The following is a 25,701-nucleotide window of genomic DNA, read 5'->3' on the forward strand; positions in this document are numbered from 1 at the left end:
TCATTTGTATGCTGCTCTTGTTCGTCATTTGCTTTCGTCTTATATACCCATTTCCTTTCCTTACACTAACGCTTGCCTTTTTCTTCATTTCCTTTTCTTTTTCTTTTTTTTTCTCTCCTCCGTCTCCCTCTTCATCCTTCCTTCTCCCCTTGATTGTTCCTTCTGTTTGTTTGTTTGTTTTTTTCTTCTGCTTCCTTCAAGTTTCTAGTCTTCCTCCTGATTACGAGTCCTGGTCCTTATATAGTCTTCCTGGCCGCTATCTCTGCCATCCCCCATGTATCCTTATCATCATCACAACGTCATTATCCCTAATCCTCATCTTCCTGTCTTCCTCATCATCACCATCACAGCCATCTCTTCCTGGATAATCGACGTCATTTCCTCATCCTCATGATTTTATCTGAGAATCATCGTCACGACCTCACATTAATCCACCACCATCCACTTCGTCATCATCTGTTCCTCACCACCACCATCACCCCTGATCCTCCTTGATTTCCTCCACCCACCACCGGTCGTCACCACCCGCCCTTCCTGCCGAAGGTTCCAGGAGCAGGTGCCGGCTGGGGAGCGTCGATCCCTCATCCTGGGGACAGTGTGGCGCCACTTCCTGCCCTGGGTAAGCCGGTGGGTCGACGTTGCCGCCTATCGCGTCCTCTGCCGCATCCGCATCGCTATCCTCACCGACCGCGTCGCCAACACCGGAGAGCCCGTCCAGGTGGGTAGTATAACACACACACACACCTCCCCCTTTACTGACCCCAGGCGAGACGATGAGGATCTTTAGCCCAATAGCGTCGATCTACGGGGGTTGTGAACCTCATGGTACAACAACCTCTCCTCCTCCTCCTCCTCCTCCTCCTTCTCCCTTCATCCGAGTTGTTGTAGTTGGTCTACGGCCTCATACAATGTGGCAACCATAATTCCTCGTTGGCCCTTCCAGGTGGTTCCAGTAATCCCCCCTTGTAGCCTTGACCAAATGGGTTCTGTGGCACCCTTAAAGGTGGTTGCTGTGGCCCCTCCCCCTTCAGGAACCTCGTCCAGGTCGGTGCCCTCCTCCAGGAGAATTCTGTAGCATCCTTTGTTTTCCAGTTTAGATGAATTTTGTGGTTTCCTTCCAACCCTGTCCAGATAGAATATGTGGTTTTCCATAATAGCCCCTCAACCAGATGGATCCATTAGTCTCCTGTAGCCTCGTCTAGAAGGACTGAGAGATACCCTTTAACTCTCTTCGGGTGAATTTTGTAAAGCCCCCGCCCCAGCTAGACAGATTCCGTAGTCCCCTGTAGCCCCAGTCGTGTTGAATTTTACATGACCATCCATATGCGTTTTGTTATTCCCAGTAGCTCCGTCCAAGATCCATACTTCCGTCCGGGGAGTTCTTGTGGCGCCTGTAAATTATTCAGGAAAGTCCTGCTACCCCGCGCGCGCTGAGTGTGTGCTGTCCTCACCATATGAACTCTAGCCCAGTAGCTTTGTCCGCTTTGGCTCTAAAGCCTCGTCCAGGTAGGTCCCCTTACACTCCAGCATCCTTTTTTTCACGTGGGATCCATAGATTTCCAGAGGCACATGGAAGGTAGAAGAGTGACACCTTGCCATCCTTATCCTCTTAGGTTCCATGACGTGCACAAGAGTCCTTTCCAGGTGTTTTATGTGGCTTCCCCTGTAGCCCTACTGTGATGGGTTCTGTGGGGCCCTATAGTTCCCCTATCTGATTGGCTATGTGGTACCCCATGATCTCGTCCTGTTGTGGTGTTCTGTGGCTCCTAAGAACCCAGTCCATGTGGTCATCCGGTGGCCTTCTTCGTAGATCCCTCCAGGTGGGTCTTAGGACTCCTCTGTCCAGGTGGGTTCTGCTGTCCCCAACCCAGTGAATCTTGAACATCTCGTTAAGTAAATCCAGTGCCTTTTCTTAAGTGGACAGCGTGTACAGCCCCTCTTACTTATGACGCGTAAGTGAACCATCCAGCTAAAGTAGCCTTTTATCACTTGGAAAAAAGTTGCTTCCTGTAGCCCATGTCCATCCGTTCTTCATGAGTAATATATAAGACCTTGTTGATCCTTGTAGGAAATAAACGTATGATACATAATTGATCTCAGTGACCCGACCGGCAAGTGTGTTTCATTTGTCGTCTGGCAAAATCGATTTCAAGTAGGAGGTGTCTGCTCTCACGTTGGTGATCATAAATGCTGTAGCATATCGACCTTCTCTTACCCATCAAATCGAAGGACTCTAACTCTGGTGTACCTTTGCTGTCGACGCGCAGGGACTCGAAGACTGGAACGCTCATGAGGTCCCCGTTTACACGTGTTACGTTATTATCAAAGATGAACCTCTGGTAAGTCGGTTGCTTTAGCCCAAGCGGGAACCTTTTTAAGTGTATATGCTTAGCATATACCTATACCAATTCCCCCCCCAAGCATTTCTACCGTAGCCTAGGTAGTGTAAGGACTTTGACTGGCAGCCAGCATGGACCGGTCCAAGTTCTGCTGTCAATAAAGTGAAGAGTGACTCACCAATACCCACATATGTATTTGCCACTCAGTTCTTCCTCGTCCAATCCTGACTTAGAGAGAGAGCAAAGCTCGGATCATGAGGCCGTTCTGAAATTGTCATAGGGAATGTTCAGCTATGTTCACTTAATAGAGACCAAGTCTTGTTCCCCACTGCCATTCGAGTTCTGTGGTACCAACCGCAAGAAGTAAACCAAACAATCCAAACTGGGGAAGTATTCATTTGAATGTCGTCAGGAGACTGGGCGACTACGCAGTTCAATTAAGGGGAACTGGACATCCTGGAACTTAAGGTGAACATAACTGACTTGATTTCAAAGCTTGAAGCCAGAACTGACTAGGCTTAGCAGAGTAATGATGGTCTGACATCATCTTTGTCTCAGCCAGGCTCTAGCAGCTTGTGTTGTCATCTGAAAGTCAATCAATCCCATTGACGAGTCATTTCATTTGTTTACCCAAAGCATTGCTTTCATCTGCTTATAACCATCGTGTTGCAAGTCTCCAAGAGTCATGTAGTGATTTGTAGAGGTTGTTTTGATTTTGTTGTTAGTATAATGGTTTATTTGTACTATAGTGGGTCCTCAGTCGACCAAAATACTATTGATGTAACCACTTGTAACTTCTGTAGTAAGCGTTGCCCTTCTGTGTTTCTTTTTTTACAACCTTTACAATGGCACGTAATCATCAAAGTGTTGTAAGTAGATTTTTCTCCCCAACTGAGAAATCTCATTTTGCAAGTAGTTATATTTTTGTAATCTCTCTCAAAATGTCGTTTAAGTATTGTGACCTCGTGAATTGTATCATGTAATTTGAGCAGTCGTGTCATAACTGCTGCCTGCTGTGTAACGTAGTTCAGTTGTCCTATAACAAGCGACTGTTAATCTGTGGAATGGCACACCCCCTTTTTTTTTTCTTTGACTCCTGTGTGACGCCTTCTGTCTCCCGTCTTGTCATAGTCTCTGTATGGTGCTGCTACTGCAGCCTCCTTTTTTCCCTTCCATGCCCGCGTATGGTAGTCCAGATAGGCACTATATTGAACATTATTAGTTCTGTAGTGATAACGTATCGATGTCTTGTGCAGCCAGAAGTAATAACTGTTAACAGTTTGACCCGCTTTAATGACCGTTAACAGTTTGACCCGCTTTGATGACTGTTAACAGTTTGACCCGCTTTTATGTTCTTGTGCCTCAGTATCAGTCTGTTGTATCGTAGCTTTTGACTGTTACGTAGCGACTGTCTTTAGTCGTAAAGTAACGTCTGGCAGTCATGTAGTTTAATTTTTTTTTGGGAGGGATGTACAGCTACGTTTGTGTGGGGTGCAGATTTTTTTTTTAATGGAAAATTATGGTTAAGTGCCATTTGTTAATATTCCATTGTCTTTTAGTGTTTTCGCCTGTGATAAAGTAGCTTATACTGTTACAGGAAATATAATCTTTATATATATATATATATATATATATATATATATATATATATATATATATATATATATATATTACGAAGTTTTATGGGATCCTTCGTTTCATCTTTGCACCTACTATTTCTTTTTTTCAGGGGAATTCTTTCTCTTCAACCCTAACCCAACCAAGTCTTAACTACCCTATTCTACGTTAACTGAAATGAGCCCAACCCAACCCATCCTAACCCATATAAAGCAAGAAACTGTATTAACCAGAACATTAACTTCCGATGTACAAACTATAACCAAACAACAGTGTTCCTCTTGACCTAACCTATCCTAACCAAACCAAACCCAGACCCAAACTAACCTCACCATAACTATTCCCTAACCCAAGCCAACCTAACCAAAACATACTGTATCTCAAACAAACCTAATCTAAATTTGAACTACTACTCAAACAAACCTAATCTATTTTGATCTCCTTACCCCCATGGCTTAGCAGAATGATAAAGAGTTCAGATGCAAGACAGATATATATATATATTTTTTTTTTTTTTTTTTTTTATACTTTGTCGCTGTCTCCCGCGTTTGCGAGGTAGCGCAAGGAAACAGACGAAAGAAATGGCCCAACCCCCCCCCCATACACATGTACATACACACGTCCACACACGCAAATATACATACCTACACAGCTTTCCATGGTTTACCCCAGACGCTTCACATGCCTTGCTTCAATCCACTGACAGCACGTCAACCCCTGTATACCACATGACTCCAATTCACTCTATTTCTTGCCCTCCTTTCACCCTCCTGCATGTTCAGGCCCCGATCACACAAAATCTTTTTCACTCCATCTTTCCACCTCCAATTTGGTCTCCCTCTTCTCCTCGTTCCCTCCACCTCCGACACATATATCCTCTTGGTCAATCTCTCCTCACTCATTCTCTCCATGTGCCCAAACCATTTCAAAACACCCTCTTCTGCTCTCTCAACCACGCTCATTTTATTTCCACACATCTCTCTTACCCTTACGTTACTTACTCGATCAAACCACCTCACACCACACATTGTCCTCAAACATCTCATTTCCAGCACATCCATCCTCCTGCGCACATCTCTATCCATAGCCCACGCCTCGCAACCATACAACATTGTTGGAACCACTATTCCCTCAAACATACCCATTTTTGCTTTCCGAGATAATGTTCTCGACTTCCACACATTTTTCAAGGCTCCCAAAATTTTCGCCCCCTCCCCCACCCTATGATCCACTTCCGCTTCCATGGTTCCATCCGCTGACAGATCCACTCCCAGATATCTAAAACACTTCACTTCCTCCAGTTTTTCTCCATTCAAACTCACCTCCCAATTGACTTGACCCTCACCCCTACTGTACCTAATAACCTTGCTCTTATTCACATTTACTCTCAACTTTCTTCTTCCACACACTTTACCAAACTCAGTCACCAGCTTCTGCAGTTTCTCACATGAATCAGCCACCAGCGCTGTATCATCAGCGAACAACAACTGACTCACTTCCCAAGCTCTCTCATCCCCAACAGACTTCATACTTGCCCCTCTTTCCAGGACTCTTGCATTTACCTCCCTTACAACCCCATCCATAAACAAATTAAACAACCATGGAGACATCACACACCCCTGCCGCAAACCTACATTCACTGAGAACCAATCACTTTCTTCCTACACGTACACATGCCTTACATCCTCGATAAAAACTTTTCACTGCTTCTAACAACTTGCCTCCCACACCATATATTCTTAATACCTTCCACAGAGCATCTCTATCAACTCTATCATATGCCTTCTCCAGATCCATAAATGCTACATACAAATCCATTTGCTTTTCTAAGTATTTCTCACATACATTCTTCAAAGCAAACACCTGATCCACACATCCTCTACCACTTCTGAAACCGCACTGCTCTTCCCCAATCTGATGCTCTGTACATGCCTTCACCCTCTCAATCAATACCCTCCCATATAATTTACCAGGAATACTCAACAAACTTATACCTCTGTAATTTGAGCACTCACTCTTATCCCCTTTGCCTTTGTACAATGGCACTATGCACGCATTCCGCCAATCCTCAGGCACCTCACCATGAGTCATACATACATTAAATATATATATATATATATATATATATATATATATATATATATATATATATATATATATATATATATATATATATATATAAAACAGGGGAAGCACACAGTCTTGCCAGTTGTGGAGACGTATGATCACATCTGCAACAGAGAAACTGTGTCGACCACCTTCCAACTGACCAAAAACATCACGTTCTTATCAGCCCTGACAGGGGAGGAAGGAGAAGAGCTTCTCTTGGTATCAGAAAAGCCAGAACATTTCTGTCTATGAACTAAGAGGTGAAGACAACTGTCAGTGATGACCTAGTCATAAGGCGGGTGGGCGGGGGAGAGAGAGAGAGTATGGGAATTAACAGAGGGAGTGTCTGTCTCGCCTTGCAGTACACCACGTCAGCCGTGGACACCACCTCCTGTTTCTACCACGTGAAGACGTTCTGGAGACACCTGGCGTGGCCTGACCTTTGTTCCTCGTACTCGCTAGTCATCAAAATGATTGAGGTAAGTACAAGGGAGAGGGAAGGGATGGGTTTTGCACTTAGCCAGCGTTAGCGTGGCGATGCGAGTTGTACGAGAGGTAAGTACAAGGGAGAGGGAAGGGATGGGTTTGCACTTAGCCTGCGTTAGCGTGGCGATGCGAGTTGTACGAGAGGTTTATAATAAGTTTCTTGAGTAGATATATAAGTGTCATGGTACAGATGTAGAATATTAGGACGAAGGATAATGAAAATACATTATATTTCTGTGGATAACGAAAAGCTACATTGCTAAGCGAAGGTGATTTAAGTGTAGGGTATTTGACGAATGCTGCTATGTAGCAAGACTCGTGAAATTATGTCTTTTTTACATTATCAGAATAAGAACAATGTCTACTATGTGCTTATCATCATTACATTTTCATGTATTTAATTGATTAATATTTGTTTCCACAAAAGATGTTTGTATTGCTTATTTTCTACACTTGATCTATATTGAGGTCACAAAAGTTTTGAAATGTATACACTTATTATTTTTGAGAACACGTGTGTGTGTGTGTGTGTGTGTGTGTTTACTTAAAACTAATTCACCTTGAACATCAGAATCTTGTATAGACGTCGCATTCAACTCCTTTATTTCACTAAAGCCTTACGTAAACACTGCTGAACCAACGTGTGTGTATAGATATATGTAAACGTACTTTTGGAATCTGTTGCTCGTGATGTTTCTATGTATGGGTAATACAGAGTCGTCTGGCTTCGTATGTCACTGACACGCTGTTAAAGTGGTGGTCAGTCAGTGCTGTGGTGAAGTCAAGCTGTGGTGAAGTCAAGTTGTGGTCAGTTAGTTAGCCAGTGCTGTGGGAAAGTCAATCTGTGGTCAGTCAGTCAGTGCTGTGGTAAAGTCAAGTTGTGGTAAAGTCAAGCTGCGGTGAAGTCAAGTTGTGGTCAGTCATTACAGTGGTGAAGTCAAGTTGTGGTCAGTCAGTGTGCTGTAGGTGAAGTCAAGTTGTGGTCGGTCAGTGTGCTGTAGGTGAAGTCAAGTTGTGGTCAGTCAGTGTGCTGTAGGTGAAGTCTAGTTGTGGTCAGTCAGTGTGCTGTAGGTGAAGTCTAGTTGTGGTCAGTCATTACAGTGGTGAAGTCAAGTTGTGGTCAGTCAGTGTGCTGTAGGTGAAGTCAAGTTGTGGTCGGTCAGTGTGCTGTAGGTGAAGTCAAGTTGTGGTCAGTCAGTGTGCTGTAGGTGAAGTCTAGTTGTGGTCAGTCATTACAGTGGTGAAGTCAAGTTGTGGTCAGTCATTACAGTGGTGAAGTCAAGTTGTGGTCAGTCAATGTGCTGTAGGTGAAGTCTAGTTGTGGTCAGTCATTACAGTGGTGAAGTCAAATTGTGGTCAGTCAGTGTGCTGTAGGTTAAGTCAAGTTGTGGTCAGTCATTACAGTGATGAAGTCAAGTTGTGGTCAGTCAGTGTGCTGCATGTGAAGTCAAGTTGTGGTCAGTCATTACAGTGGTGAAGTCAAGTTGTGGTCAGTCAGTGTGCTGTAGGTGAAGTCAAGTTGTGGTCAGTCATTACAGTGGTGAAGTCAAGTTATGGTCAATCAGTGTGCTGTAGGTGAAGTCAAGTTGTGGTCAGTCATTACAGTGGTGAAGTCAAGTTGTGGTCAGTCATTGTGCTGTAGGTGAAGTCAAGTTGTGGTCAGTCAGTGTGCTGTAGATGAAGTCAAGTTATGGTCATCAGTCAGTCATTGTGCTGTAGGTGAAGTCAAGTTGTGGTCAGTCAGTGTGCTGTAGATGAAGTCAAGTTGTGGTCAGTCAGTCAGTGTGCTGTAGATGAAGTCAAGTTGTGGTCAGTCAGTGTGCTGTAGGTGAAGTCAAGTTGTGGTCAGTCAGTCAGTGCCGTAGGTGAAGTCAAGTTGTGGTCAGTCAGTGTGCTGTAGGTGAAGTCAAGTTGTGGTCAATCAGTGCCGTAGGTGAAGTCAAGTTGTGGTCATTGTGCTGTAGGTGAAGTCAAGTTGTGGTCAGTCAGTGCCGTAGGTGAAGTCAGGTGAAGTCAAGGGGGAACTCTTCCCTCAGAGGATGTCGGGCGCTGCGGATTACTACGTACACCTTCTGCAGCAGCGCCTCCACACCCTGGCCACGGACACCGCCGAGGAGGAGCGAGCGCAGCAGCTCTGCATCACCGTCAACAACATGGAGCACGTCAGGAACTCTCTCACACTCCTGCAGGAGGAACTACAGGTTAGTCTCCCCCGTCACACTGCTGCAGGAGGAACTACAGGTTAGTCTCCCCCACCGTCACACTGCTGCAGGAGGAACTACAGGTTAGTCTCCCCCGTCACACTGCTGCAGGAGGAACTACAGGTTAGTCTCCCCCACCGTCACACTGCTGCAGGAGGAACTACAGGTTAGTCTCCCCCGTCACACTGCTGCAGGAGGAACTACAGGTTAGTCTCCCCGTCACACTGCTGCAGGAGGAACTACAGGTTAGTCTCCCCGTCACACTGCTGCAGGAGGAACTACAGGTTAGTCTCCCCCACCGTCACACTGCTGCAGGAGGAACTACAGGTTAGTCTCCCCCGTCACACTGCTGCAGGAGGAACTACAGGTTAGTCCCCCCCGTCACACTGCTGCAGGAGGAACTACAGGTTAGTCTCCCCCCCGTCACACTGCTGCAGGAGGAACTACAGGTTAGTCTCCCCCACCGTCACACTGCTGCAGGAGGAACTACAGGTTAGTCTCCCCCCGTCACACTGCTGCAGGAGGAACTACAGATTAGTCTTCACGTCACTCTATTGCAGGAGGAAGTGTAGTTTAGTTTCCCGCCACACTACTGCAGGAGGAACTATAGGTTAATCTCCCCGTCAAACTACTGTGTATATGTGTGTGTGTGTGTGTGTGAGAGAGAGAGAGAGAGAGAGAGAGAGAGAGAGAGAGAGAATAATAATTTCCTGCAGTAGGTTTAATTTAATCAGATTCTTCCACTCTCTTCTCCTTATGGTGGATTTAAACTCCTACCCGACATTAACATCTCTTTCATCTCTTCCATCAAATCTCTCCTTACGAAAACAATTTCCTCTTCTCCTCATCTAACGTTTGAGTGTGTGGTCGCGGAGCGTCGCCCTCCCCTCACAAGCCAACGTCGTCTCCTCGTCTCCCTCTCTTGACAGATCGACCAGTTGACGCAGATCCTGGACGCGCAGGACCCTCGTAATGGCACGACCTACACCGACCACATCACCAGCCTCCTCCTCGCTGCCCTGGCCAACTTGGACGACAGAATCACCAGTTCCATGGGTCCCGTGGCTGAGAAGGTAAGTTAACAACGCACATTGTAGAGGGGGGGAAGAAGCCGAGGAATAGGTGAGAAACGGGGACACACAAGGGCTTATGGGTAAGGGGTGCTGCGGTTTCAGTATATTATACATGACAGAGAGTGAGTGTATGTCAGCGAATGAGACCACTGTTTGCCTGTCCCTGGCGCTGTCTCGCAAAAGCAGTAAAAATATAGCATTTGTAGGGGCGGGGTGGCGTCGAGAATGGATGAGTGCGAGCAAATATATATATATATATATATATATATATATATATATATATATATATATATATGTGTGTGTGTGTGTGTGTGTGTAATCAGTATTGTGCAAGGGGTACGGTATTGGATATACCCACACCAGCCCACACACACACACGTCCTTCCTCACAGGCACTCTTTCCCAACGCCACCTCGTAAATAATTCCCTTTCACCCACCCACCTCCTCCTCCTCCGCCTCCACAGCTGCGAGTGGAGCTGCAGAAGGACGTTTTCCACCTGGCGTGGTCGCCGGACTCGCTGCCGGCGGAGGAGGCGGTGCGGCCTCTCCTGGAGAGACTGTACGCCTCCCTGGCTACCTACTCGGCGTCGCTTCTCAAGAACAACTTGGACCGCCTGCTGCACCTGCTGTGGCTCGCCGTCCTCACTGCTCTCCACGACCAGATCGGCAAGGACACCGAGGTGATTATGTCTCTCCCTGGTTTTGTGAGACGCTTATTTGGGTACATCCTTAGTGCAGAACACCCAGGTGAGTACATCCCTGGTGGTATGGAACACTTGGGTGAATACTCAGGTGAGTACATCCCTGGTGCTATGGAACACTTGGGTGAATACTTCACTCATGCTATGGAACATTCAGGTGAGTACATCCCTGCTGCAAGGAAGTACCATGTTGAGTACATCCCTAATGCTATGGAACACTCAGGTGAGTACATCCCTAGTGCTATGGAACACTCAGGAGAGTACAATCCCTAGTGCTATGGAACACTCAGGTGAGTACATCCCTAGTGCTATGGAACACTCAGGTGAGTACATCCCTAGTGCTATGGAACACTCAGGTGAGTACATCCCTAGTGCTATGGAACACTCAGGTGAGTACACCCCTAGTGCTATGGAACACTCAGGTGAGTACATCCCTAGTGCTATGGAACACTCAGGTGAGTACATCCCTAGTGCTATGGAACACTCAGGTGAGTACATCCCTAGTGCTATGGAACACTCAGGTGAGTACATCCCTAGTGCTATGGAACACTCAGGTGAGTACATCCCTAGTGCTATGGAACACTCAGGTGAGTACATCCCTAGTGCTATGGAACACTCAGGTGAGTACATCCCTAGTGCTATGGAACACTCAGGAGAGTACAATCCCTAGTGCTATGGAACACTCAGGTGAGTACATCCCTAGTGCTATGGAACACTCAGGAGAGTACAATCCCTAGTGCTATGGAACACTCAGGTGAGTACATCCCTAGTGCTATGGAACACTCAGGTGAGTACAATCCCTAGTGCTATGGAACAAATAGGTTCGCCTGGCCTCATAAGACAGCCAGGTGTGTTCACCACGTACGTGAGTATTCCTGGTGCCACCTGACGTCCATCGGGGACCCAAGAATTACATGAGCACCCTGGTCCCCCCTCGTAACTGGTGCTGTGTTACATACAAGTGACCACATCATCCTGGCACCCGGAGAAAGACCCGGCCAAGAACGTTTCCTCTGACCTCTTGTGTCACCCAGGTACCCACATGGCGCTGCAGGAGCATCCTAGTGGCACTCGAACCCCAGTTGAGCATGTCCCACCGCCACCATGGGTTACCAAGGTGAGGATGTCCTCTTTACTTTATTGAACGTACCGATGAGAACCTCCCCATGTTGACATGGGTCATCCAGGTAATTCCAGCCTTCTGACAGTAATAAGACACCCCGTAGACATATTATGACATCCTTCTGACACTAATAGACATCCTTGTGGACATATGACATCCTTCTGACACTAATAAGACATCCTTGTGGACATATTATGACATTCTTCTGACATCATAGGACACCCAGATCCTGCCTGTGTTATGGTAAATCAGGTAGAGAACGTTCCTTTACTACCATCGAAACCACGGAACGCCAAACCACGGAACACCTCGATGGGACATCTGTGTTCGCAAGTCATTCCTGCCTTATGGTACTCAAGGTAAGCACGTCTACATGCTAGAGAGAGAGAGAAGTAAGCACGTCCCCGAGTTACACCGAGGTAAGAGATTCCCTTTGTTCCTTTGGGACACTTAAGTTCGGTATGTCCGTCTCCCGGTCCTATAGGACACCTTGGTAAATATGGCCTTCTGTTTGCTGGGACGCTCGTGTGAGCACCTCATCCTAGTGCCATAGGACACCTAGATTAAAACGTCCTTCAGATGCCACGAAACTCGTGTATAATATTTACTTTTTTTTCTCTAGTCTCTTTTCATACGTGACACCAGGTTTAAGTGCATGAGTGTACAGTATATAGTAGTGTGGTGCCAACCGCTGTACGAGTGTCTCCAGTGCTGGAGAGTCGACGGCACCATTGGAAATATCATTGACTTTCATACGTTTTATGAGCCAAGTAGGTTGTGTAGCACTATCCTCTGTGCTGTGTATACCCTCTCGGGTGAATATTGTGAATGACAACAGATTTTTGCCCAGAGATATTGTTGGCTGTTCGTATGAACCTGGTGGGGAAATTTATGTATGCTAATGATAGGGCAGTCGGCTCAACACCACTCCAACTACTTATTCTCCCCACGGGGTTGGTCGATAACTTGGCGTGGGCTGGTGTATATATATACATAAGGTTTCCAGTCCCAATTTAGCGTGGTAGTGACAGGAGCAAACACACCTCCGGGCCTCGCTAGACACATCCAATCTCTAGTTGTCACGTAAAGTTCACCGAAACTACTCACGTCCACATAAACACATCGCTCCTCATATACCGCATTGCCTCAGTCTTTTTCCTCTCTCTCCAGTGCACAACTCTTCGCCATGTTCAGTGGTCATACCCTAGTAGTCCAAAGCCTCTTTCTCGCTCCATCTTTCCAACTCTTCTTGAGCATTCTCCTTCCCTCGTCTCTTTTGACAAAGATCCTGGCAATCGCTCTCTCTATCCATATACCTGGAAACCATTTTAACACACTCTGCTCGTCTTCTTAAGTTGGACTGCGCGTGCTTACAGCACTGCTACTCTCGGACATTATTTTCTCTTACCGTCTCCAATCTGTCACTCTCTAGGCCCGACAGTGGTAGGAATACAACGTACCAATCATTGCAGTGGTAGGATTACTGTGTTTCACAACGTACCAATTATTGTCTTAACAGACACTTAACCATGGCTGTGAATCATTTCACCTCCTGTGGTTCCATCCGCTGACACTCACTCCATACTTAAGGTTCTCTCAGACAAAACTTACCACACACACACAGGAGCCTATGCCAGGTATATCCATTTATCGACCATCCCCGAGGGGAGGATGAACACCAGGGTTGAGAACAGGCTGACTGTGGTGCCGAGGGTGCCCGTGCTAACTCATGGTCAGCAACACTACCCACCACACCACGGTTTGGATCTGTGTGTGTGTGTGTGTGTGAACATAAGATTATATGATTGCTTGCAGACAAGGGCATCATGGGTGTTGAACGGATTTGATCCTACAATACCCAAGTAAACATTACGAATTCGCATGACCTGTTGCTGATGATGACTCTCGTCTGCCACCACCAGGAGAAACAAGAGGCGTTCTTCGTGAGGCTGTACGACGCCCTGGAGCTGCTGCGCGGCTTCTTCCACGCTCACGGTCGAGGCCTGGACAGCGCGACGCTGATGGGGCCGGAGTACGTTGCCCTTGAGAGACAACTGAGGGTAGGTGACTCTCACGCCAGCCACTCAGCACACACACAACAATGACGTCATTATGCACTACACCTGCTTTGTACTCTACACCTGTCTTATACACTACACCTGCCTTATACACCACAACTGCCTTATATACTACAACTGTCTTATACACTACACTTGCCTTATACACCACACCTGCCTTATACGCTCCACCTGTTTTATACACCACACCTGCTGTGCACACTACACTCGCCTTGTACACCACATCTGTATTATATACTACACCTGCTTTGAACATTATATATTCCTTATACACTATACCTGCCTTAATCGCTACTACAATTGCCTTATACTTTACACCTGCCTGTTACACCACACCTGTCTTATGCACTACACCTTCCTTATATACCATACCTTTAGTAAACACATTATTTTTCTTATATACCACACATGCCTTATGCACTACCCCTGACTTATAAAACCATCCCTGCCTTTTATACCACACGTGCCTTCTACACCACATCTACCTTATACACCACATCTGACTTATAAATCACACTTGCTTTCTGCAACACACACCTGTCTTATATACCCTCTGCACCACACCTGTCTTATACACCCCATCTTATAAATCACACCATGCTTTCTGCAGCACACCTGTCTTACATACTTTCTACACCGCATGTCTTATTCAGACGCATCTTAACTCTGCCTTGGACAAACACATCGTAACAGCACCCTCGACACACGCCCCCACACACGAATCAAGAAAAAAAGCAGTCCTCACCCTACCCTCGTCTTCAGTACTCTCTCGATACAACAGTCTCTCTTCTTCACATCCTCACCATCATTGAACTCTCCCGTTCTCACCACACACCTTCACCATTACCCCTCGAACACCACATGGCCATTGACTTTAATAACCCTTTGGGGGGGGGGGGGGGGCATGGTTTAAAGGAGGATGCGTTAAACCAGACCAGAAAAGGATCATGTCATACCCAATCTTCGTGAAACCATGGTGAGGGTGCTGAGACATGGCTATGCAAACAGAAATGATAACGTGCAGTAGTTATACAACATGTCCAACATAAGGTTACTTATCTCCAACTCTTTTTTTTTTTTTTTTTTTTTGTGACGGAGGCTCCAGTCAGGGACAAAAGTTCACATCAAAGCCGGGCCTTAATTGAAATCTAGAGATATTAATGAAATTTCTGCCTCTTATACCACTCCATCTCACACCTCTTCTTTTCTTTTCGTTCCCCAGCCTCTCTATGGCAATGCAATGTCTGAGTTCTTTTGTTTCTTTTGCCCTGTAGTTGCATAAAACGACGACGGAGGCGCTGATCGAGATGTACCACCTGGAGCGGCTGGAGGAGCAGGACAGGACCGAAGTACAGGAGTACGGCTCGCTCGTCGTCAGGGTGTACTTCAACCACGACTCCCTGTGTGTCGAGGTGCTCCAAGCCAAGAATGTCATCCCCCTTGATCCCAACGGTACGGGTTGGGGTACTAGTGCTTCGCGTGGTGGTGGTGGTGTTGGGAGAAAGTGGCTGTTAATTGCCAATAGCGATGCTTATTGGTGGCGAGAAGGACGATAGCCAGGATGATTCATCAGGGATTTATGAATAAGGATTATGGTAATCTACACGATATAGAAAAGTTGTGTTCTGTCCGCTGTAGACACGCAGGGTCTACGACGACTACCTACCCTGAACAAATAACTCATCAGCTTCCTCAGTAGGATTGAAATTGATGGCCACTAGGGTGATATTTTTTCATGAAAATATATTAGGTGGTGTTAAAGGGGGAGGGTTGTGCCGGCAAATAGCGAGGTACGAAGAGGGGGGGAAAAAAAAAAAAGCCGGGATGAATGATCATATCACTGAACACTGCCATTCCGCCGTTCTCTGACAAAACACAACACGGGTTTGTTGTGTCTAGTATTGTCAGTTCAAAAATCAATGGCCACCAGGGCAGCGGCACCTCACCCCTCCGTTGTAGATATAATGATGGTAATAAATTGTGGTGCTAAATATATATATATATATATATATATATATATATATATATATATATAAAATTTGTGTGTATAATGAGGTGGAATTGCCATTAAACAAAAATTATGTCTAACAGAGTACTGTGACAAGGCTCGCTTCACCTCAATAATAAAGAAAATCTGACATGAATTCCTGCATAGGTTATTAAAACAATTTACTTCGTTATTTATAAAACAAATACAACAATAATATCTGCCAGATACAAAACAAACAGGTCAATTTCATAGCAAAACTAAAACGAAAGTTTATTCACATTAAATAAAAAATTCCAAAAGTATATATATATATATATATATATATATATATATATATATATATATATATATATGTTTAACAGTTCACACACATCGCAATTGCCTATACATTAACCTTAATGCCAGCACCACTTTGTCTCAAGTCCCACTTCACAAACTCCACAACATATTGATCTGCCTCACAATCCTAGTATAATTCACATCTGCAACCCAGCTTGTATACTGTAGGTCAAACCGACCCTTCTCATAACCGCGTGATCCCCTAAGCTTAGCGCCAAACTCCGTGCAGCCTAGGATACAGCTTGGCAGATTCCATGCCACTCCACAGACCCGGGTAGATCTCACCTGGCACATTCCTCTTCCCTAAGGTACCCCTCGGCCTCAGTGCGGCCGTATGTGACACAAAAATTGCAGGCCAGAACCTGCTGTTCATTTCTGGGTACTGTACAGTCCTCTTGTGGGCCAGCGTCCCTCGGACGACGCTCGAGTCGCCTACGCTCATCATTCCTGTCGAAAACCCACAATAGCCTCACTGACAGGAATTCTCCAATATCATCACAACAATCTCAGAGCCTATAAAATCTTCCCCTAATTTCCTCAAGCAACCGAAACTTGCCTTGATCTGAATACCGATGGAAATATATGTGAATGTTACTGTTCGTGTAGCCACGAAGTCGCATGGTATTGTTTACGTTCGTGTAAGAAATACGGATTCCTTGAATGACACCAAAAGTGAGCTTGGTTGAATACAGGTTAGTGTGTTCAGAGTCTAACAAAAATTTAAAAGTTAATTTGGGCAATTTAAGTAAGCGGGTGAGAGTATCACAGACTCTGCTGATTATAGAATTATTTAGTTTTGTGTTAATTATTAATTTTGATATTTAATATCTACTCAGGCGAATTCTGCTCACGAACGTTTAGCTATCCGGCCCCATGGATTACACGATAAATACATCAGTATATTCTGACAAAGGTAATTCTGGGCTGTTACTGAGAAGAAAGTACAATTTTTTATAAGTTCTGCTGATTTCTACAAGTGTTTCACTTACTTTTCATGTTAATCAAACCGACCTCTTTCCTACCACCATAACCCTCACCACTATCGACATAACATATACCATAGAATGAAAATTAACGCTGTCATTCACTGACAGGAAAACATATACCACCAATTTCACGCAGTTTCATATATATTGGAAAGGATCACAATTTTGCGCGTGATGAAGATATTCCTATGAGTCCACGGGGAAAATGAAACACGAAAAGTTCCCAAGTGCACTTTCGTGTAATAATCACATCATCAGGGGAGACACAAGAGAGAAATATAACAGTCAGTTGATATACAACGAAGAGACGAAGCTAGGACGCCATTTGGTAAACATGTGATTGTCCAAAACATACAACGAGCGTTCATAAACTTATCATTTTACAAAACTTATCAACAAAAAAGTTTTCTAATTTGTATAGACCATCACTAATATTAAGATTATAATTCTTTGTGTATTTAATAATAATAGAAGATTCAATGATATTTCTCTTGGTAATAGAGTTAATAACTGAGATGGCGTTACTCCAGTCAACACAATGATCATAGTTTTTAACATGATTAAACAAGGCATTTGATTCTTGTCCCGTTCTTATACTATATTTATGTTGCTTAAGTCTAACAGAAAGATCCTTACCAGTCTGACCAACATAAAATTTATCACAGTTTCCACAAGGCACTTTATAGATGCAACCAAGAGAATTTTCTGGTGAATTCCTGATTAAGATATTCTTTATAGTATTATTGTTGGTAAAGGCAACATTTACATTTAAAGGATTTAAGCAACATGGGAATCAAAGTGAAATTATTATTAAGAGGGAGAACTAAAAGATTCTTGGTGTGTGTCAATGGGAGGTTTGGGCTCAACTCTATAAAATGATTTCTTTGCTAACTTAAGGGATTTATCAATGAAAGATCTAGGGTACTTTAACTTAGATCCAATAGAATATATCTTCTCAAACTCATCATCAATAAACTCTGGACTGCAAATACGTAATGCCCTAAGGAACATAGATTGAAATGATGATAATTTAACTCTGCCATGTTGAGATGAGTAATAATGGATATATGAGCATACATTGGTGGGTTTTCTGTATATGCTAAACTCAAACTTGTTTCCTTATCTATGGATCATGCAGTCTAAAAATGGTAACATACCATTATTTTCATTTTCTACAGTAAATTTGATGGAAGGTACTAAATTGTTAAGCAAGGGGAGAAATATTTGTAAATTTTCATTTGTTGGCCAAACACAAAGAACATCATCTACATACCTAAACCAAATTGCTTTAGAAGGTAAGATATCCTTTAGTAATTCTGTTTCAAAAAATTCCATATAAAGGTTACTTAGGACAGGTGAAAGAGGGTTACCCATTGCCATACCAAAGTTTTGAGCATAATAATCTCCATTAAATTGAAATACACAGTCTTTTTACACAATTTTATCAGTTCAATGAAATTAGACTTTGAAACAGGTAAATGAATATCATCCAAGACATTAAATGAATATTCTAAAAGGTCATCAACTGGAACTTTAGTGAAAAGTGAGGAAACATCAAAGCTAACTTGTTTGAAATCAAAATTAACATTGACATTGTTTAGCTTGTTGACTAAATCTACATTGTTCATGATATTAGAATTTGATACCTTACCCACTAAAGGGCTTAATAAAGAAACTAACCATTTTGACATTTTATATGTGATGGAGCCTACTGAACTCACTATAGGTCTTGCTGGAAAATTCTGTTTATGTGTTTTGATAAGTCCATACATATATGGCAATGAAGGGGACGAAGATGACAAACTTTTGATAAGAGAAATGTTACCTTTCAACAACAACTTCATTTCTTTATTGAATTGAGAATTAACTGCTTCTAAGGGATTGTTACTAAGTTTAGAATATGTTGTGTTATCATTTAGAAGATCATTCATTTTACATAAATAGTTACTTTTGTCTAAAATCTAAAGGCTAACACTGTTGTGATTTTAGACAACAGTAACTATTTATCTAAAATGAATGATCTTCTAAATGATAACACAACATATTCTAAACTTAGTAAAAATCCCTTAGAAGCAGTTAATTCTCACTTCAATACAGAAATGTAGTTGTTGTTGAAAGGTAACATTTCTCTTATCAAAAGTTTGTCATCTTTGTCCCCTTCATTGCCATATATGAATGCACTTATCAAAACACATAAACAGAATTTTCAAGCAAGACCTATAGTGAGTTCAGTAGGCTCCATCACATATAAATTGTCAAAATGGTTAGTTTCTTTATTAAGCCCTTTAGTGGGTAAGGTATCAAATTCTAATATCATGAACAATGTAGATTTAGTCAACAAGCTAAACAATATCAAAGTTAATTTTGATTTCAAACTAGTTAGCTTTGATGTTTCCTCACTTTTCACCAAGGTTCCAGTTGATGACCTTTTAGAATATTTATTTGATGTCTTGGATGATATTCATTTACCTGCTTCAAAGTCTAATTTCATTGAACTGATAAAATTGTGTATAAAAGACTGTGTATTTCAATCTAATGGAGATTATTATGCTCAAAAATTTGGTATGGCAATGGGTAACCCTCTTTCACCTGTCCTAAGTAATCTTTATATGGAATTTTTTGAAACAAAATTACTAAAGGATATCTTACCTTCTAAAGCAATTTGGTTTAGGTATGTAGATGATGCTCTTTGTGTTTGGCCAACAAATGAAAATTTACAAATATTTCTCCCCTTACTTAACAATTTAACACCTTCCATCAAATTTACTGTAGAAAATGAAAATAATGGTATGTTACCATTTTTAGATTGCATGATCCATAGACAAGGAAACAAGTTTAAGTTTAGCATATACAGAAAACCCACCAATGTATGCTCATATATCCATTATTACTCATCTCAACATGACAAGAGTTAAATTATCATCATTTCAATCTATGTTCCTTAGGGCCTTACGTATTTGCAGTCCAGAGTTTACTGATGATGAGCTTGAGAAGATATATTCTATTGGATCTAAGTTAAAGTACCCTAGATCTTTCATTGATAAATCCCTTAAGTTAGCAATCATTTTATAGAGTTGAGCCCAAGCCTCCCATTGACACCAAGAATCTTTTAGTTCTCCCTATTAATATTAATTTCACTTTGCTTCCCATGTTGCTTAAATCCTTTAATGTAAATGTTGCCTTTAGCAACAATAATACTATAAAGAATATCTTAATCAGGAAATCACCAGAAAATTCTCTTAGTTGAACCTATAAAGTGCCTTGTGGAAACTGTGATAAATTTTATGTTGGTCAGACTGGTAAGGATCTTTCTGTTAGACTTAAGCAACATAAATATAGTATAAGAACGGAACAAGAATCAAATGCCTTGTTCAATCATGTTAAAAACTATGATCATTGTATTGACTGGAGTAACGCCATCTCGGTTATTAACTCTAACTCTATTACCAAGAGAAATATCATTGAATCTTCTATTATTATTAAATACACAAAGAATTATAATCTTAATATTAGTGATGGTCTATACAAATTAGATAACTTTATTGTTGATAAGATTTGTAAAATGTTAAGTTTATGAACGCTCGTTGTATGTTTTGGACAATCACATGTTTACCAAATGGCGTCCTAGCTTCGTCTCTTCGATGTATATCAACTGACTGTTATATTTCTCTCTTGTGTCTCCCTGATGATGTGATTATTACACGAAAGTGCACTTGGGAACTTTTCGTGTTTCATTTTCCCCGTGGACTCATAGGAATATATATATATATATATATATATATATATATATATATATATATATATATATATATATATATATATTCACCCACCCCCTCTCTCTTAACACAGGGTTGAGCGACCCGTTTGTGGTGATCGAGCTGCTGCCAAGACGGCTCTTCCCAGGCTCGGCGCCCCAGCAGACCAACGTCCACAAGAAGACGCTGCAGCCGCTCTTCGACGAGTGCTTTGAATTGTACGTAGACCCAACACTTGCCGCCACATACCAGTACACCTGTGGACACGATGTGGATAATATTAATACCCCTTCTCTTTCCCTATATATATATATATATATATATATATATATATATATATATTACACTGTTAACGGTTAAGACACCTTACCCTTATTGTTTGAAAGATAGATGGGCTGTATTTTTCATGGGGGTCTGTGTGTCTTGAACATGATTTCCTTCTTGATGTAATCCCAAACGGATCACTCACTTGAGCCTACCTTATGATAATGGTTCTGCCATTTTGACATCGTACAAGAAGCCTGTCTCTGACCCAGTTGTTTTTAAAAGTATTGGCATCCTGCTCAGGCGAGGGTATCCTACCCTTATAGACGCACTTATAGAGTAATAGATATCCAAAGGGGCTTGTCTGTGTTTTGTTTTTCAGGTGCGGATTCTATGCCCTGTTCACGGAATTATATTTCTCCATAGAATATCGAAAGTTGCATTTCGTAGAATCGAGCTCCATCCCGTAGGATCGGATTCTTTTCAGAGACTCGAATTCCATTTACGGATAACCTTTGGCCTTATGAAAATATAAGTATAATCTTGTAATACGATCGACCGCCTGTTCGCTAGACCGGAATGTTTTCCCGGTGGTCTTAATCTAGTGCTTACCCGAGCTGTGTAATACCCGGAATCGGTTTCCTCCTCAATAAGTCTCATTTCAACTTATGGATGGAATCACCCAGGCAAGATTTAATTTCCCTCTGCTCCATTTCAATATCTTAACTGGAATATGAAACTCGTGTTGGAAGTTCACCCCACCTCGATCACAGATCCGAACCTGAGAATTTCCCACCTATCCCCCCCCCTTTTTTTTTTTTGTAAATCAATTAACAAATAATTTTGTATCTTTGAATCTTCATTTATCAGGAAAAAAAACAGTTGAATTTTATGATTAACGAGTACAATTTTCACGGGACGTTTATTTATACAAGCTCATTCGTTCAACGGGTCGGTATGCCAGAATTTTGTACTTAATGTGATATGCGTTCGATCTACGAGTCGGCAGGCGAAAATTCAGTGATTAACGCGATATGCGTTCGATCAACGAGTCGGTAGGCGAGAATTCAGAGATTAACGTGATAAGCCTTACGTCAGAGCTTTAAACGTATCATTTGACATGACGTTGTAAAATTTATAATGTACTTCAGCCCCAGAATCGTATGAGGCATGAAGTTTTGAATAAAATCTATTTTCTAACAAAAAAAAAAAAAAAAAGCAGATTTTTAACCCTTTTTTTTATTAGTATTGAAATGTAACCTTTTTTTTTTATTGAAATGTTTAACCTAATTAAAATCTGTCCTTTGAAATGACGATGTAAGCTATTTCAAAATGCTTCGTGTGGCCGACGAATACGAAAATGAAGCGAAATTCTCGTGAATTTATCATAATTCTTGTAATAGATAATCAAAATGCTTCCGTTACAGGACTTTACTGCCCTCCAAACTAGATTTCGACCCAAGTAACGCATTCAGCATGGAAAAACCAGCCCAGTAATGGTGGGGGGAAATTGGCCAACTTAAAACACAACATATAAATTTGAATAATTACTCGGTGAATTCAGCCATCAATTTTCCCCACATAAATATTATTTCTTCATCCAAATATTACTAGTTATTATTTTCCTACACTACAGAAGAAAAAAAAAGACATACCTCGAAAATATTCTCTTTTTTTTTCAAATGTGTCCGTTAGCCCCGCTGCTCTGGAGAGCTGTCAACAAGAGGGCGCCATGATCCTCTTCACCCTGATGGACCATGACGTCATCACCTGCAACGACTTCGGCGGCGAGGCCTTCCTCTCGCTCAACACCATCCCGGGCGTGGTGCCTTCCTCCGCCTCCGTCGACAACTTCCACGGCCTCAAGCACATCGAACTCAACCTCATGTTCCAGAAGGATCCAGGTCAGTCAGGTCCTGGAGTGGTAAAACCCTCGTTTCAATGTGTGTTTGCAGCCGGGGCGCCGCCGTTTCTCTCTCCCTCGGATGGAGCGTATCCTCCCCGCACATACGTGACTCCATACACTCTCCTAGGATGTCAGGATCATGCCTAAGGACCTCACTCATATGCACTATATATATATATATATATATATATATATATATATATATATATATATATATATATATATATATATATATATTATTTTTGCTTTGTCGCTGTCTCCCGCGTTAGTGAGGTAGCGCAAGGAAACAGACGAAAGAATGGCCCAACCCACCCACATGCACATGTATATACATACACGTCCACACACAGCACATATACATACCTATACATCTCAATGCATACATATATATTCACACACAGACATATACATATATACCCATGTACATAATTCATACTGTCTGCCTTTATTCATTCCCATCGCCACCCCGCCACACATGGAATAACAACACCCTCCCCCCCTCATGTGTGCGAGGTAGTGCTAGGAAAAGACAACAAAGGCCACATTCGTTCACACTCAGTCTCTAGCTGTCATGTAACAATGCACCGAAACCACAGCATATCTATCTATCTATCTATCTATCTATATATATATATATATATATATATATATATATATATATATATATATATATATACATATAGATATATGCTGTCAATGAACTAAACCAGGGCATGTGAAGCGTTCCGCGGTATACCATGTAAAAAGGCCTGTGAAGCCTGGTTGTGAACAGGGAGCTGTGGTTTGGGCGCAAGTGTGGAGGTGAGGTGATGTGGCCTTTCTTCGTCTGTTCCTCGCGCTACCTCGCTAACGCAGGAAACGGCGACCAAGTATTATATAAAAAAAGAATGCATGTGTGTTTGGGAGAGGGGTTGTGGGAGGGGGGATATCTGTGAACTGAGGTTCCTGAAGTGTAAGGTTATTTCATTTATGCATGAGAGTTCGTAGTCTGTTTCGATGGAAGGGGTCTAGTGTTGTTTAAAAAGGACTGAGTGCTACGCACGTTGGGATGGGATTGTATTGAGAGGATCTTTGTATAGTTGTCTAGTGTTTGTAGCTGCTAGGCAGTCAGTGATTGTTGTGAGTACTTTACATTGTGTGGTTTCCATCTTTATTGTATCTACTTTAGAGAAAGGGTGGAAAGACCAAGCAGTTGAAGCGTAGTTTAAAGTGGAATGGATGAACTGTTTCTAGAGGACGCTCAAAGATTCTTTATCGTATCTAATTCTGTGGTGTCGATCAGTGTTCTGAGGGCATTTGGTCTGGGGTGTTGCTTTTGCGTTGACGTTTAGTGGTTTGGAGAGTGACTGGTGACGCCAAGATTATTTAGTGTCTTGTTCAGCGGGAGTGAATATCATGCAAGGTGACAAATGGGTGTGAGCTGGATTCGTGTCTGCCTAGGGTTGAAAGAGTGACTGAAAACTTCTAATTGGGATGATCTACACTGGAATTCCCCAAGGAGCATTTCTTTCTCCAACCCTCCTCAATCTCTTCCAACATGATCCCCCCCCCATTAGTTCCTGCAGAGCACAGTGTGAAGGTCCTTCCATGCCACGACCTTACTATCACATCACAGCACTGTAGCACCACAGACCCTACCACAAGCATGGAAAACTTCACAGCAGGATTGCAACAGTCTCTTATACAGAACCCTCTTAACCACAGACAGACCCAAGTCCATCCTGCATCTCCTGTCTCCTTGAACCACCAAATCGCTCCTGCTCGACAAAACGTCAGCTATTCTAGGCGTCACATACAACTTGCACATAACATTCAGCCCCAACCGCCACAAACACCAACGCAAAGGCTGAAGACACAATGAACGCCTGCCTCTCAGAACACTAACCGGCACCAGACCAGGACCAAATAAAGAATCCCTTACTGTCTTATGCAAACAGTTCATCCGATCCACCTTAATCTACGCCTCACCTGCCTGGTCATCTGCTCTATCAAAAGCAAATATAACAAGAGCTGCACACAGCAGAAAACTGAGTACTCGTATCATTCGCTGGCTACTTAGTAACCATGAAACATTCAGTTCGTATGTATGTTATGACTGAAATTCGTAATCTAGTAACCTTTCATTTCCAATTCCGTTTTTACTTTAGTAACTCAATTGCGTCAGAACACCACGCGGCATCAAAGTAGAAAGATGTATCATTTTTAGGTTCCTAACTGACTATGTAAAGGTATACGTACCTTAATGCGTCTCAGAAAGGCCTCAGGATGCCAGTAAATGGTCTAAAACAGAGGGTTCAGAGCTTCCTCTTATACGATATTCAGTAGGATTGGAACTCACCTTTTTGTCAATGGGGTGCAACTTTCTGAGGTTTCCGAGGGGCTCTCCAGCCAGGCGCCCTTGGGAGATTCAGGTCGAACTAGACTCGTAACTGAGAAGTTTTCACCACACGAGCTGAAAAAGTAAGGTAAGTTTTAAGCTACGTATGCCAGTCCATGAGTAATGTAATGAATCTAATTATTGAATCGACACCCACTTTTAATTCGTTATCGCCGACTTTAATGTTATCAGAATTAAGCAGTTAAATCTTGGAACTCTTGTTGGTTATGATGTAATGCTATGAATTCATTCATTCTGGAATAATTAATGATTTAAGATTATCTCCGAGTGAAGGAAGGCACTAGAAAGTCTGCTGTCACACTCCGCCTTAGTCCAGCTTAGTCCAAGTGTTTGCA

At 42.7% G+C, this 25,701-nt stretch overlaps 1 protein-coding gene and 1 long non-coding RNA gene across 7 annotated transcripts in view; one reads left to right on the forward strand and one right to left on the reverse strand.

The window, feature by feature from the left end:
* Positions 1-25,701, forward strand: part of LOC139765626 (BAI1-associated protein 3-like) — a 463,094-nt gene that overhangs the window by 428,691 nt on the left and 8,702 nt on the right. For all 5 annotated transcript variants that reach the window (XR_011716708.1, XM_071693318.1, XM_071693310.1 and 2 more), the window contains 9 exons: positions 544-718; positions 6,428-6,544; positions 8,588-8,752; positions 9,682-9,825; positions 10,291-10,506; positions 13,573-13,710; positions 15,003-15,180; positions 20,893-21,016; positions 22,758-22,966. Coding sequence is in view for 4 of the 5 variants with exons in the window: in XM_071693318.1 (XP_071549419.1) it covers positions 544-718; positions 6,428-6,544; positions 8,588-8,752; positions 9,682-9,825; positions 10,291-10,506; positions 13,573-13,710; positions 15,003-15,180; positions 20,893-21,016; positions 22,758-22,966 (1,466 nt within the window). In the remaining variant the exon portion in view is untranslated. The remainder of the gene's footprint in view (positions 1-543; positions 719-6,427; positions 6,545-8,587; positions 8,753-9,681; positions 9,826-10,290; positions 10,507-13,572; positions 13,711-15,002; positions 15,181-20,892; positions 21,017-22,757; positions 22,967-25,701) is intronic.
* Positions 16,048-25,701, reverse strand: part of LOC139765649 (uncharacterized) — a 112,446-nt gene continuing 102,792 nt past the window's right edge. For both annotated transcript variants that reach the window (XR_011716712.1, XR_011716711.1), the window contains 4 exons: positions 25,307-25,420; positions 22,718-22,978; positions 20,874-21,055; positions 16,048-16,504 (listed from right to left, as the gene is read on the reverse strand). This is a non-coding gene — a long non-coding RNA (uncharacterized lncRNA). The remainder of the gene's footprint in view (positions 16,505-20,873; positions 21,056-22,717; positions 22,979-25,306; positions 25,421-25,701) is intronic.

This window comes from Panulirus ornatus, chromosome 4 (assembly GCF_036320965.1).
Source record: "Panulirus ornatus isolate Po-2019 chromosome 4, ASM3632096v1, whole genome shotgun sequence".
Classification (NCBI taxonomy): Eukaryota; Metazoa; Arthropoda; class Malacostraca; order Decapoda; family Palinuridae; genus Panulirus; species Panulirus ornatus.